The sequence below is a fragment of the Hypanus sabinus genome, chromosome 4, assembly GCF_030144855.1.
Source record: "Hypanus sabinus isolate sHypSab1 chromosome 4, sHypSab1.hap1, whole genome shotgun sequence".
In the NCBI taxonomy this organism is placed as follows: domain Eukaryota; kingdom Metazoa; phylum Chordata; class Chondrichthyes; order Myliobatiformes; family Dasyatidae; genus Hypanus; species Hypanus sabinus.
In genome coordinates this window covers 59,050,828-59,066,758 of record NC_082709.1, presented here as the reverse complement: position 1 = coordinate 59,066,758, position 15,931 = coordinate 59,050,828, and the positions used below count along the sequence as shown (strand labels likewise).

At 43.8% G+C, this 15,931-nt stretch overlaps 1 protein-coding gene across 1 annotated transcript; it reads left to right on the top strand.

Annotated features, from left to right (window-relative positions):
* Positions 1-861: 861 nt before the first annotated feature.
* Positions 862-3,378, top strand: gbx2 (gastrulation brain homeobox 2). Its single transcript, XM_059967191.1, has 2 exons — positions 862-1,605; positions 2,264-3,378. The coding sequence occupies exons 1-2, from the start codon at positions 1,086-1,088 to the stop codon at positions 2,788-2,790; spliced, it is 1,047 nt and encodes a 348-aa protein (XP_059823174.1). The 5' UTR covers positions 862-1,085; the 3' UTR covers positions 2,791-3,378.
* The last annotated feature ends 12,553 nt before the right edge of the window (positions 3,379-15,931 follow it).

Below are 15,931 nucleotides of genomic sequence, written 5' to 3'. Positions count from 1 at the left end.
GCACAACTACTTAATGGATTAAATAGTTTTTTGCAGTTGTTGAAGCAATTGGATTAGCACTGAATCAATCCCAATCTGGAACCTGCTCGCGAGTTTACGTAAACCGCATGCGCTTCCATTACAGGGCATGACGGGAGTTGTAGTTGCAATCCGCTCTGGAGGCCTAAACACTTTCGCGCTTTAAACTACAATTCCTGAGATGCTGTCGGCACCATTCTCCCAGCCTTTCATTCCTCCAAGAACGTGTGTATATTTTGATGGAAAGGATGTCGGGACGCAACACATTTGCCACAAGGACTGTGTAACTGTAGAAGTTTGTACTGAGACGGTGGTTAAATCTCCCCGTCACTTTCGGCATAGATTCACTCTGAAATCACATCAATTGTTGGGAAGAGTACAAGATCCTATAAAAACAATACGTTATGGATCTGCTGAAAATGAATATAAACGCCAATACAGTATGTTCTGGGATACTGGTGAAAAGGAGCTTTCAGTAGAAATATGTTTCAAAGAGCTGCCACGCAGAGATGGGACGAGTGGTCTGCCTCAGATCCCTAATAGTGCACTTACTGTAGCATTAAAGTTTTCAGTGCAATTAAGTGTTTGCATTTTCTGTCTAAAGGCCCCGGTTTTCGTTAACGGTACAGAGACATTAAAAAAGTGTTGCGGGGAGGGAACAAGTGGAATATCGTACAATAAATGCAGTACCGAAGGGTTGCTACGCTGGGTGGGACCGCGGAGAGATCACGCCCCCTCTCCTCCATCTCGACCAATCATCAGGGGCAATGCTGTCCCACGTGACAGACAAACGTTGCAAGTTTCAGGAAAATGTGAATGAGAAAAAGCGGAGCGTAATTTGAAGCTTTGATGGATGTGACCCCTGGCTGCGAAACCCCCCCCAACCAGAGCCTATTTCACACTCGGATCTTGAAGGAGCCCCCGGATCCCGGAGAGCGATGATATCCAGGGGAAATCGGAGCCTCGGACCATCGGGCTACTGACTTGAGCCTTTGCACCTTGGACTTGCTCAGCTCTTGCCCGTCCTTCTTGACTAGCCTCGCCGCATCTGGGCACCCTTCGCTTGTATGTGCGCCGACTTCAGCCCGTTGACTGTGATGCAGCGACCATTGGGAACCGGCACCGCCTTCAGCATAGACTCCCTGATAGGCACCAGTCCTCAGCCCAGTCCCGGTCACTTCGTCTACACCGGCTACCCTATGTTTATGCCCTACAGACCGGTTGTCCTGCCCCCACCAGCCCTTCCACAGCCTTCTCTGCAGCACAACCTCCACGCCGTGCCAAGTCCTCACCACCACCAAGTGAGCAACCTGACCGGCTCTCTGTCCAACGGCTTCTGCACCAGCCTGGGCCAGGGGATGGCCGTCACCACCCTCATGGCCACGTTACCGGGCACGGGCGAAGGCAGCCGCAGCTTCCCGTCTTCCCCCAACCAGGAGCCGGCCAGGAAGTTCATGCAGACTCTGGTGACCCTGGACAAGGCTGAAGGCGGGGTGCAACAGGATGGAGAAGAAACCAAAGCGTTTCTGTGTAAGGACACCCCGGCTCTGTCTTTCCCGGTGTCCGAAGCCGTGCACGCAGTTATAGGTAAGATCATCGTTGCGTAAAAGAATACTGTCACCGGCAAAAGCGCAGAATTGTTCACGGTCGCCGTTTATTAATAACAGCCTCCACGATAGAAAGCCTCCGTGCATTCAGAGTTCCACTGATTATAAGTTCAATCGGGTGCATTACAAAACATGCCGACTGCATTCTCCCGTCCTGGTGAAACAGCGAGCTTTGAAACAAAACTTGCACATTGTTATGCGCCACTAACACGAGTTACAGTTGAAAGAGAGCGGACACGCTATCTCGGATGAATTTGCAAAATTAAACGGAGATGCGGGATAAATAGCCTTTGGAAATTTTGCATCTTGCCTCACTGTAGTTCGGGCCGTGTTATTAACATATGAACTAGTGCGTGTTTGAATTGACCCGAACTCTAGAAATTCAAACAGTTATTCTGAACCATTTTATCAGCGTGTCTTTAATTAATTCCGATACATTTTTTGAAAAATGTGATCGCAAATAGCTCTTCATTTTAAAAAGATAAGTGAAAATGATGAATAACAAAACAGTGTTCTGAAGTTTAGAGAAAAGAATTAAGTTTAAATAATTAGTTGTAATCTAATTAGGCACATAGATTATTGATAAGTTTGAAATGTCAAATTATGTTGTATTTTCCCCCCTCTCTCTTTCCCTCCAGGTGCCGTCACGACTAACAGGACACAAGAAAAAGCAGAATCAAAGGTGGACGAAGAACCCAAAAGCAAAGATGAGAGTTTTTCCATGGACAGTGATCTCGATTATAGCTCTGATGAGAACATCACATCGCAGGCTGCTCACAAGGGAGAGGAGAGCGGCGTCGGCCTGGAGGAACACAGCCACCACACTACCACCCCAACAAACACTGCAACAGGCAAGAACCGGAGGAGGAGAACAGCCTTCACCAGCGAACAGCTGCTGGAACTGGAGAAGGAATTTCACTGCAAGAAGTATCTCTCGCTGACCGAGAGATCTCAGATCGCTCACGCCCTCAAACTGAGCGAAGTGCAGGTCAAAATCTGGTTTCAGAACCGCAGGGCCAAGTGGAAACGGGTGAAGGCGGGCAACGCCAACTCCAAGTCGGGAGAACCGTCCAGGAACCCCAAAATCGTGGTGCCAATCCCAGTGCACGTCAGTAGATTTGCGATCAGAAGCCAGCATCAGCAACTGGAGCAGCCCAGACCCTGAGACAAAACTTTCCAACCAGGCGAGACTAGGGGCAGAGCGCGCGTACACACGCACATATACACAGAGAGAAACAAACTAACTTCCTGGGTAAAAAACCCAAGACTTACAACAGACAGATCCCTATTTATTATAAATAAATAATTATGCTTTGTTTGTATATAAGAACTGAGAAAATGCATCAACTCTATACGGTATTTAACTGTTTCGTGGACCAAAACGTGTGCACTGGGAATATCGCGAACGACTACATGCCAGGAGAGAAAGAGACCGCGATACTAAGATTCACATTAAATCCATCTTCCATTGGTGTTTAGACCACTTTGCATTGTTTCATCATATGCCAAAAGGTAAATTCCGTGAAATATTGCTATTTAATGTCATTTTTAAATGTTCATGAGGACACGGTCGTTGTGATAGATCTTTTTGTTAATATATATTTTTTTCGGCGTAATTCGCTTTTGAAATTGCAGTTCATTTTTAAAGGAGAAAAAAAAAGACGAGTGTGACTATATGAAATGATGTTGTTAATTTATTTTACGTTTTCTTTTTGGAAAATAATTGTAGCAAATTTCTTATAAATGATGAAAATTCTCCCAAAAACGTACAAAAATGCTTTGTGAATAAAACCGAGCGTTGGTTCCATAAAAAAAAATCAATCAGCGCTTGCTAAGTTTTGCGTGACTAAAGGTTAAACACTCGAGGTATATTCTTTGGTAAAGTGAAGGGTGCGGTGGGGGGAGTGGTAATCTGGTACATTGTAGTGAGATACTGATTTAAAGTGAAATTTTGAAGCTGAAATTAAAAAAAAGAAATGTGAACGCCCCGACTCGGGAGAGCGGACTTTACTGATCTCCGGACAATCAGAAAGTTTCGCCGGAATCACGGGTTGTTAATGTGCTGGCTATCAAATCGATCTGATATGGGTGTGAATTTACTGCCCGGTAACAACAAACCTCTACCCGCTTTAAGTTACTTAACTACAAGAGCAGTACGAATGTAATATTTAAATTTACAGAACAAACTCTGCAAAGATGCAAATGAGTGTCAAGACTTGAGAACACTCCGGTTGCTGAACTATTTTGAAGGGATTATACTGATTAATACATAATCTATAATTAATAAGAAAATAATTCCAAAATCCATTCTATCGGCACCTTTAACTACTTCCCCGAAAACATCTAGCTTTCTGTGACCGAATAAATAAGATCTAAGATACTTTTAAAAGACCCAAGTATTCGCCAATGGGCCCGATCTGTACGGATTTAATCCCCAAACTAAAATCGGTGCGATTTGTCAGAGAAACATTCGGAACAGCATTAAAATAAGACTAATTGAGAATGAGAGCCAGTTGTAACAATCCTTATAATTTAAAATCTCATCGTTGTGTACAACAGCTGGGAATTTCATGACAAGCTGGGCGAATTGTCACAAGAGTTTAGCCTGCTGGCTATTTGGATGGGGAAAAAAGATATAATGAGAGTTTAAAAATAAACTGCCAGTTGCGTGGATGAAGCCACGTTAGGGCGATTACCAATGCAGTTTAAGGATTGCTTCTCACTGAGAATTCCGTTCACAAGAGCTGGTGAACGAGGGGGAACGAGTGTTGGAACTGTGCCGATGTAAATAACCCCCTCGGGAAGTTCATCCTGTTTCACTTTTTTTTGCAGAGAAAATATAATCTACAAATCGATTTTATAAAGGACGTACAAAAAACTCCGGCGAACAGTTGGCAAAGATCCGCCGGTGTTCCTGATGCCCCCTGTAACTAAATCAACCCTTACAGAAGGTCAAAACGATTGATGGCAGATAATTTACCCTGGCCACATATCATCTAATTCCCTCCTACCACAAAAAAACAAAGTCGTCTCTGCACCCCTCCCCCAGCTCCACCTCCCTCCAAAATGTTAGTGGCGACAGTGACAGTGTTGTATTGTGGCTGACCCTGACCCCAAATAAACGATACACGACAGGATGTAGCGAGTACAAGATAAACAACTAGGCATTTGATCGCTGTCACCATTGCCATCATCAGCGCTTTAATTTGGCTGCCTAATGAGTCAGATCGCAGGGAGAGATAAAAATTGTCAATCGCCATGGCTTTTAATGAATTTTTTTGCAAATTGTAATCAACCCCGACCGTCGCAGCCCAGTGATTAATGGGCCCCAGGAGAGATGGCTAGCACCTCGCTTTTCATTACATCTCATACACGCTGCACTAAATTAACAGCAACTTGTCTGCGCTTAAAATTAAGTCCCAATGATTAATTTTGATGGGAGTCTAAAGAATAGCTCGTCCTAATAGTTACTGGCCCGCGATGCTTTCTCAAATGAATAGAGCTCCGAGCTGGTTATTTCACCTCCCCCTTCAATAACTCACATTCAACACATCGAGGCGGGGGCTGTGAGAGTCTATTTGTTTTATTGTTTAAAGTCAGAATTCTGCCCAGAAATGCCAGCACTGGAGAATGCACCGGATAACTGAACTACTTTGATTGAGGTATAGATATTAATAACACATAATTGATAGTGGAGTTAATTCTGTTCGCATAGTTAACACAATATCCCCAGCTCCCCAGATTTCCTTTCTGTGAAAGGAATTACCGTCCGATCACAGAATCACTGGTCAGTCTAAAGGGGTTTATTAATCTCCATTTATATCACAATTACCTCATTAACTGGGACTATTGGGTTGGTGTCAATAATTAGAGACTGAACATGGCATAGGATATTTATCTGTAACCATGACTTGGGAACTGAAAATGCAGATTCATGCTTCATTTCAATCGTACAGAGCTAGTTTGTCAATTCCGTCGTTGCAGAAAAGCGAGTTTCCCAAACTCCCTTATTATTCCGTGCTGTGTGTGTTTGGAAGTGCTCTTATCTGTATTGAGGAAGATACAAACAAAGACTTAAAATACGGAGTCAAGTAATTTACATAATATCAAAAAGGAAAATGCGCTCCGTCTTCTGAAATGGGGTTTAGTTAAACCGGCATGACAAAGCCCAAGAATGCTTGATGTTAGTGGGGAACTTAAAGCTGCGGGGAAAAAAAACAGCCTTTTCAAAGGAAAGCAAAGGCGGGAATATTTACATTAGAATTGTCCACAAGAATGCTATCCAAAATTTGTACTGTGCATCATTTTATCAAAATCATGTCGCGCCGTTTGTGTTGACATTCCCTGGTTTAATAGTGCCAGGATAATGAGGACTGGAAGCACTGTGTAGTGTCGCTCGTCTTTCTGTCTTCTCGCCCCTCCCCCCACCCCCCAACAGGAAAGTTGACCCTGCGTCTCCCAAATTGTCAGATGGCACAAGGAGCGGAAACTAACTTCGGGGATATTCCTTCTCCAATTAGCCGGAAGAACGGCGCTCTCCTGTTCTCCCGCAAAGCACCGCCCGTATTTCGCTGCAACGTCGGAGCGGCGAAAACCATCAAACAACCCGGAGAAAGTGCTTAATCATTGCGAAGTGCTCCTGGTGATAATATTACGCAGCGGACACGGGGAAGAGTTGTTTGATTGTTTTCTAAATTATAACTTTCTCAAAGTAAAACCGGGTCTTCATAATTGGATATCATGACAGTCTGGTCTCCATTCATTAACAAAACTCTAGAGTTAATTGAAAATGCCCATGCAGTGTGGCCAGGGGTTAATAGAAGATGTCTAGCTCTGTCTTGGCATAGCCGGGTGCGTTGCGAGGGAGTTTTAATATATGTGCGGGTGATATTCGCTGTTAAAATGAAGAGAGATAGAAGGTAATAAAAACCCATTAGATGAGTAATAATAGAGACCCGTTCTTCGCCTCACTTTGCTTCACGTATGCATTAAGCGACTGCACTACCCTCGAATGACCATAAAACCGAAGCTGTCTTTCTACATCTGGAAACCCACGTGGAACAGTGTGATTCTTTGACAAGCTAACTTTACAACTCTTTAAGCTGCTGAACTACAAAACGCACCCACTGTTTAAAACCCTCGTAGCCATACGATCAAGTGCTAATTTAAAACACAAGAGATTCTGCAGATGCTGGAAATGCAGAGCAACACACACAAAATGCTGGAGGAACTCAGCAGGTCAGACAGCTTCGATGGAAATTAATAAACAGTTGACGTTTCAGGCCGGGACTCTTCACCAGGTCCTGATGTAGGGTCTCAACCGGAAAGTTCAACTATTTGTTCCATTCCATAGAAACTGCCCGACTTGCTGAGTTTCTCTAGCATTCTGTGTGAAGTGCGGATTCTCTCGCCAATTCTCTTACACGACATAGTCGCTGTTCTGTTTTAAAAGATTCGTTTAGCCAGCAGACAGTCAATTCGTAAACTCGGAACCTGTCAAATCATAATGCTCAAGGTTTATAATGATCAGGTTGGAGATAACAGGACGTTTTTCATTTACGATCAATACCCCAAAAAAGTATTTATTTCAACATAGACAACTCCGGAGCAGATAGGGTCGCAGAGAAAGAGAGGGGCAAACAGTATTTGTGAAACTTCTCTTGGTACAGGAGCGGTTTATCAGGTAAACTGACGAGTTCATTGTATGAAGTTATAATCCCCTTTACATTCGAAATGTAAACTCATCAGTTATCATCATCCGCCCAATATCAGTAGCTGCACGGAATGAGGAGCGAGTTAATGTTTGATTTTTGCTCCAGTCAGAAAAAAAGGATACAAGAATTTGATTGTATTTAATCTGAAATGATTACACGCTCTTAAGGTCAAAGAGCTGCGCACGGAGCTTTCAGATGTGAATTGTTGGATGTCATTTTAGTGGTGAATTACAGCCTAACTTTGGTTTTCATCTCTGTGCAGACGCCATTCCTTTCACTTACTCCTGAAATGCGACATTTTGGAGCAAACGTTGTGCAGCATTAGCACCAATTATTTTAAAAAGTTGGATAGGAAATACAGCAGTTATACAGAGATCACGAAATATAACGAGATCTAAGCATTAACCAAGTTAAGTGGGAAGCACGTCGCACACTGTCCCTCGTTTCTAAAGGGAAGAGATTGAAAATCAGTGAGGTTGTGTTCAGTTCGCGGCTGGGAGCGTAGCACACAAATCCAGCATCCTTTTACTCAAAAGGTATAGAGGACACGGAGCTGCTGAACGTGTATGTTAAAATGATTTATTCTGTTCATTCCCGTATGCGGCGGATATTCATTTCCCACCTCCATTTACCGCCGAACTGAATGGTCGTTACGTCGCGTCTTGTGTGTAAAAAAGGTGGGGGGAGGGATTATTTCATCACTTGGATCTAAATTCCCCAGCTGCCGTGATGGGACTCGAACTCGAGTTTCTAGATCAATAATCCAGAACAGTGCAGTACGGAAATCGGCGCGACTTTGTCATGGTGCGGCGGTTGAAGTTAAGAAGGGAGATTCAGCGGTCTCCGCCGTGCTGAAAATCAAAGTGAATGTGCGAATAAGAGACTGCGGAGTTCTAACTTTCTTCAGGGAGTGCTGAGAATACGGAATTAACTGGCACAAGAAGCAAGTGAGGTGGAAGTAATAGACCCATTTTTAGGGAATCTGGACATAAGAGAGAAATGGGTGGTTGGGTGAAATTAAACATAAACCCTGACAAGGATCCAAGATCAAAGAGCAAAGTTGATTTGCATATTTACAAGTACATTCATGCACAAGTGCAAAGAAAAACTTACTTGCAGCTGCATCCCAGGCATACAGCATCATATAAGCAGCTTTTCTCGAGAAAGGTAAGCAAATTAAACGTAAGGTATACAGAATTTTTACCAGAAAACACAACGAGACTAAAGAAGGATGTGTGGGCCGAATGGCCTGTTTTCCTGTTGTACGTAACCAATAGAAATACAGGGTTGTGCTGAGGGTGATGACGGTTACTGGTGACGCAGAATGCAAGTGTCTGTCCCTGGGTACTACAACACACACTTTGCCTGTTACAGACAACTAGTGACTGTTTCACTCGCTATCATTAATGCTGACAGACGCCTTGGACCTACCCTAATTGTTAAAGATTGAAATTACCTGTGCAGATGACACTGCCTCACTGCGACCCGAATCGCCACAAATGTATCTTCACTCTAACGCATATTGACCGTTACAGATCCAGTGCTGTGGAGATTGACGCTCACAGACGAACACTGCCACTGATTATTATTGAATTACACCCCGTGTTTCATTGACTACAACTGATCCGCACAGTTAATGATTATTCTGAATCTAAGTGTTACGAATGTACTTTTATCACTCATTAGACACTGAAAGTTACCGATGTTCAGGGTTATGAAATGTACACCAACTATTACCGATGTGCAAACATTGTTACCAATGCAACTCGTTGTTATGAGACATTTTTTTTTAAATATGTACACCGGTTCTTACGGACGGACTTGCTTTACTTCCAGTAAAGGTACCCTCAGATTACCCTATTACTGGTGTAAATTATTTTAACTGTGCAGTAGTACAGATGGACATGATGTGAACAAACGTACACTGACTGGTACAGGTGGTACAAGTGAACTCTGACTTGAACAGGCGGGCTCTGATTGAAACAGGAGTCCTCTAACTGGTACGAGTGGCCCTGACTGGTACAGGTAGATTCTGACTGAAACAGGTGTGCCCTGGTTGATATAAATAGACACCAATTGGAACAGGTGTATTCTAAACAGTACAGGCAGATCCTGACTGGTACAGGTAGATTCTGACTGGTATAGGTAGACACCAATTGGAACAGGTGTACTCTGACTGGAACAGGTGTACTCTGCTTGTTCGAAATGTACATTGGTTGTTACACGTGTCCAACTGTTGTAACACGTGTACAACTGCTGTAATTGTTCCATGTACACACGTCTTTTCATAAGTGAACGATGTTACTGATGTAGATTGATTGTTACAGTGGCCGTAAACAGACACATCTTCGCCCATGGAAACTATTACTTGAGAACACTGAGCTTTTTCTTACAGATGTGTAATACTACTGATCTACTGTTCCGGATATGACCACTACCCGCTAGCTCTGTGCACGGCTAAGTAGACTACAGTCACTGTAGCACACTAACAAAAGTAGACAGTGGCTGATGAAGGATGAGTCCGGCCGAAGCCCCGGCTTGTAAAGTGAAGGTGGAGTGATGGTCTCGGCGCCCAAGGCAGGCGATGGGTATCCCAGCCAACGCACCTGCCCCTTCACGAGGGACCCTGCCCATCGGCCTCCACACGGGGACGTCCCAACAACATGATGAGCTGTAAATGTGGAACATCAGCTCGGAACCCACCCCCGTATGCGCCCAGCTCCTTGTCTATGGGGTTGGGAAAGTGGCACCACCGTGAATGTGGGCGGCTTCTAAAGGAATGCACAAGTCCAATCACGCACAGGACTACGGGGCGGTGTCAGAGCTGATCTCTCTCTCCTTTGGTCCCTGGATCCCCCACCCCTCCCCGCCCTTCCCTTCCCGGTAGTGCATAAACCCTAATCGGCTTTAGGACACTTGATGCGATCCCACTGCCTTTGTCTCGCTGACAGCGCCGCATTTTGTGATGTGACCGCCACTTGTTTAAGACCCCCCTTCTCTAGTTCTGCGGCTGCGAGAATGCGAGCCGCTGTCTGAATTACAATGGATAAAGCGAGATTACACTAAACTGATCCCCATTAATAGCTGGGATCAATGTGGATGATGTTCCACGCCCGATCTGCAAACTCACTTTTTGGTTTTAAAAAAAACCTCTTGCTTTATTGTTGACTCAGTCATTGAGCTTCAGTGAATCGGATCGGGGGCCCCGGCGTGAAGCTTATAAAGGGAACGAAGTTCAGGAAGTCTGCAACAGAGTTGCCCCCTGTAAAAGTTTCCAGCCGCACTGGTAAGCGTCACTGCGCTGCCAACATATTAAATGCATGCCCTCTCCAAACACGATGCCGAGCAGACAAGACCGCCATGCGTCTTAAGATATGAACAAGTTGTTGCAATTGTCGGGAACCGCAGTTGGAGCTGAAAAAGTTAACACAGCAAACCCATTTCTCCATTGCGTTGCCCTCCGATCTTTTGATACCCTAACCCTGTCCTTGAACATTGGAGCGTTTCAGCTCTACCGACCATGGAGCCAAGGGTCTTGTGCTAACTTCTCAATTACCCCCAATCGCATTGTGCTAACTTTACCATGAGATCCCTTGTTCTTGTATCACCTGCTTGGGCAACAAAACAGCAGAGCACGGTCATGCCCAGTCAGTAGCCGTGCAAGGTGCTCTATACATAGTATGTGCTTAAATTTTCCTCTCTGTCCCTCAAATCCCATAATTTTTCTTTGTGAAGGAAACACAGTCCTGGACCTTCAGCCAGAATTAACAGCAACATAAACAAATTGCTGGAGGAACACAGCGGGTTAGGCAGCATTGCGCTGTGTTTCTAGCACCTGCAGGGCCTCTGGTGTCAGCCAGAGTTACGGTAACTTTAGTGGCTTCAGAAGCTGTTGCCAGGCAAGAGGGGGGTCAGGAAGAGAAGAGAGCTGGGCCTTTTTGTACAGCAGCGGCAGTGGAAGGACCACAGTGTACGTAGAACACAGGACATTGCAGCACAATGTTAAACACTATCTCTAATTCTGTGGTTGACCCTAGACATGTAGCTTAACATGAATATATAAATATCCATCCAACCTAGATCTAACTCACCACTATCCCACAAACAGCACTCAGCTACAGATACCAAGCATCTATTTCCAAAAAAATTAAACGCTAGAGACATTTGTGTATTTTATTGAAGAAAATAGCATAATAGACCACTTTTAAATAAAAACTTGATTGCTTTGTAGATTTATGGCCAGTGCAGGATTAAACAAAGATAACAAGCGCTAATGATCAATGACATAATGAGTTGAATGGACGAAACTGGTTAAGTGAAACAGAAATGGGTGTAGAAGGAATCAAACCGGGCAAAGGAGCAACCAGAAGGTGAGGATGTGGCAGATGTGACAGTTTAACCCTCAAATCATCAATTCTTACATCATGACAAGAGTGAAGATAGCGATGAGACACAGGGTGGCCATCCTGCATCAGTAAGGTCTCTCCAAGCAGAAATTTAGCGGCAGACAGGAGTTTCAGGATGTGCTGTCCAAGCTCTTCTGAGGAAGCACAAAGAAACAGGCAAGAAGACCAGAAAGGCAGAGGCTACCACAGAAATTGAGTGCAGCAGATGAGAGATACAGTGTATATACAGTAATAATTAAACCACTCATTAAAACCAATTCTATAGAAACACAAAATCTCCAGTAAACTCAATAATATTCCAGCACTAAGCAGCCAATAAATCAGATACAATCTGAATATTAATGTCAGCTCAAAACTTAGAAACAACAGAAACTAATGCAAAAAAAGACTGAAATCAATTAAACCAGCACATTACCAATAAAAATACTACACAAGCTCACCACTAGATCTGTAGAAATCTGCAGTAATTCACAACACAGAAAAAAATTTAAAACAAACTTCAATGTTAATTAACTCATTCTTAAAACACCAATAAAACCAAATACTAACTCTTAATTAAATTGTCAGTAAATTCTGGTAGCAACTGACCACTAATCCTGCAATGAAAACTGATAACAAATTAAAACAAACTAGCATCAACTCAACGTTAAACCACCAATAAAATATATTTTTAGATTTGAGTAATTACAGCTTAAGCCCAGGTGGGATTGTGTTGTGTTGTGACTAGGTTGGATATGGTTTAGTTGAGGAGGTTATGTTAGAAGATCTGCTCTAGCTAGTGTGGATTTTGTGGGTCCGTGTGAGGAGGGTCTATGGATGGAACCACTCAGAAAGGAAATCAGAATCAAGCTTATTATCACTGATAGATAATGTGAAGCTTGTTGTTTTGTGGCAGCAGTACAGTGCAAGACAAAAAAAAGTTAACAATAAGAAATAAAATAAACAAATTGTTCTAAAGAGGAATAGTGAGGTAAAGTTGATGGACCATTCACAAATCTGATGGTGGAGAGGTTGAATCTTTTCCTAAAACATTGAGTGTGCATCTTCCAGCTCCTGTACCTCCTCCCTGATGGTAGTAATGAGGAGAGGGCTTGTCCCGGATGATGAGGGTCCTCAATCAAGGATGTCGTCTTCTTGAGGCACTACCTCTTGAAGGTGTCGTCAACGGTTGGGAAGCAGTGTCCATGATGCAACTGGCTGTGTCTACAGCCCTCTGCAGCTTCTTTTGACCTTGCCCATTAGCGCCTCCATTCCAGGCGATGATGCAGCCTGGACTGTTCAGGACCAATTTTTTTCAGGTCACAATTATAGAAACATTGAATAGTACAGCACAGTACAGGCCCTTCGGCCCACAATGTTGTGCGGACCCTTAAACCCTGTCTCCCATAGAACCCCCCACCTTAAATTCCTCCATATACCTGTCTAGTAGTCTCTTAAACTTCACTAGTGTATCTGCCTCCACCACTGACTCAGGCAGTGCATTCCACGCACCAACCACTCTCTGAGTAAAAAACCTTCCTCTAATATCCCCCTTGAACTTCCCACCCCTTACCTTAAAGCCATGTCCTCTTGTACTGAGTAGTGGTGCCCTGAGAAAGATGCGCTGGCTGTCCACTCTGTCTATTCCTCTTAATATCTTGTATACCTCTATCATGTCTCCTCTCATCCTCCTTCTCTCCAGAGAGTAAAGTCCTCGCTCCCTTAATCTTTGATCATAATGCACACTCTCTAAACCAGGCAGTATCCTGGTAAATCTCCTCTGTACCCTTTCCAATGCTTCCACATCCTTCCTATAGTGAGGCGACCAGAACTGGACACAGTACTCCAAGTGTGGCCTAACCAGAGTTTTATAGAGCTGCATCATTACTTCATGACTGTTACTCTATCCCTCAGCTTATGAAAGCTAAAGCTAACTACTCTATCTACCAGTGAGGCAACTTTCAGGGATCTGTGGACATGTACCCCCAGATCCCTCTGCTCCTCCACTCTACCAAGTATCCTGCCATTTACTTTGTACTCTGCCTTGGAGTTTGTCCTTCCAAAGTGTACCACCTCACACTTCTCCGGGTTGAACTCCATCTGCCACTTCTCAGCCCACTTCTGCATCCTATCAATGTCTCTCCACACCACCACCAACCTTTGTGTCATCTGCAAACTTGCTAACCCATCCTTTTACCCCACATCCAGGTCGTTAATGAAAATGACAAAAAGTAGAGGTCCCAGAACTGATCCTTGTGGAACACCACTAGTCACAACCCTCCAATGCATTATGGACACATATGCATGAGTGTTCCAGGTAACATTACTGCCAGGAACATCTAAGCACTTACGGCATATATTTTAGAAGTGAAATACAACACAGACATGTTCTCTGCTGTACATTTAGACTTACTAATTTTTGGGTGGAATATTGACCAATTGCTTCATGAAGCTGCAAAGACCAAAGGAGCTCTTGTGTACGGGCATCCAATGCACCCAGTTAAAAGGCCTGTACACCATTAGCTAACATCAGCAGAGAATGAGGTTATATGTCAAGATTATTCACAGTGAACATGCTGTACCCTTGCTTATCTTGACTGGCCCTCTGCTGGTTGGGTTCAGCCATGGGTATTGCATCCCAGCTGTCTACACGTTATGCAAACACGAGCAGTACAATATGGAGAGCAAGTTGTTGCCCACGCAGCAGTCTCCCCCTCTTCATGCACCTGAAGAATCCAAAGGAATGGCAGAGACTAATACAGTCTGGCATTAGCGGTGTTGCAGTCAGCATTGAACCCAACGTTGGACTTCCTTAGGGACTCCAGCCCTGGATTTTTGCACCTGGTTTACTCCTGAAGCCTCCCCCACGAGAGGGTATGGCTGCGAGGCAGTGAAAGTTTGAAATGAGAGTTTTCCTTCTCCTAGGTGAGCTACCAACCTCGGATGGCGAGCTCCATCTGGTTTTAAGGCATCAGTAACCGGGCCTTGCCCCTCCTCCCGCTCGTAGAAATTGATCCACCATGAGAAGGCCAGGAGGTGGACTTGTTTGTCAGAGGCTATTTGAGGCAGAGACGCACATCAGGGGAGGCAATCAATATGTAGTGGGAGCTTATCTCCAATATCTCCCCCAGCTAAAACAACCTTAAAGGACCTTGTTTATCTTACAAAGTGCAAAACATTAGAGCTGTGTGGGCTTTCAGTCTAGAATTACTGTTAGTTCTGAAGACAGGTCTGTTGTGTTTCCTGAGCCATTGTACTCACTGATAAATGTACTAGTATAATCATCCAGTCAAAGTTGAGTTTGTTGTCAGATACTTTATTGTCATATGCACTATATTACATGTACTGTATGCATTGAAAAACTAGCAGCAGCATCACAGGCAAATAGCGACAGATAAACACCATTCACAAGAAAAACAAATATCATTTTTGCAACAAAAACTTCAATGAGAATAAAACAAAATGTTAATTGTAGTGCAAGTAGTCAAAGTAACCAGAGTATTGTTATACTGAGGCAGTGATTAGGGTTGTTCAGGTTGGTTCAAGAACCGAATGGTTTCAGGGAAGTAACTCTTCTTGAACCTGGTGGTGTGGTGGTCAGGTATCTCCTGCCCAGTGGTAGCTGTAAGAAAATGACATGGTCCAGATGGTGGATGTTGTCTCCTGAGGCAGCTCCTCCTGTAGCTACCTCAAAGAGGCAACTACACTGATTTTGCTTCCTGAATACCTTTAGGTGTATCTTATGAATTTTGGGCTACTGATCATGAAAATCACCATGAAATTTCCCTAACATGCACCATTTTTAATACATTTATGTTTATTATTTCAATTCATAATTCAAGTCAATTAAAATGTTGCCTACAACGTAAGCTGGAAAGTTTCCTATCTTGCCCAGGCATGCTTGGGCAGCGTGGCTGCTGCATGACAGGACAGGTTTTAGTAATATTTATAGGGTTCAGAAATTTGCTATCACCAGGCACAAACATTTCTACAAAGGATTTTGATATTTGAGACAGATGCTTCCCACAATAACTGATGCCAAGATTAAGGAAAGCATTTTTGTTGGTCCACAAATCAAACAGGTCATCAATGCCAGGCAGTTTGAAGAATTTCTGGTGGGACCGGAGAAAATCACATGGAAGGTATTCAAGGAAGTTGTTGAAATTTCTCTCGGCATCTATAGGGCACCAAACTACATGCAGCTGGT

Bases quoted from the DNA above. Each gene is read 5' to 3' on its own strand.
- gbx2 (XM_059967191.1), top strand. From the start codon at position 1,086: ATGTGCGCCGACTTCAGCCCGTTGACTGTGATGCAGCGACCATTGGGA. The intron at 1,606-2,263 runs GTAAGATCATCG...CTTTCCCTCCAG, and splicing joins AGCCGTGCACGCAGTTATAG to GTGCCGTCACGACTAACAGG.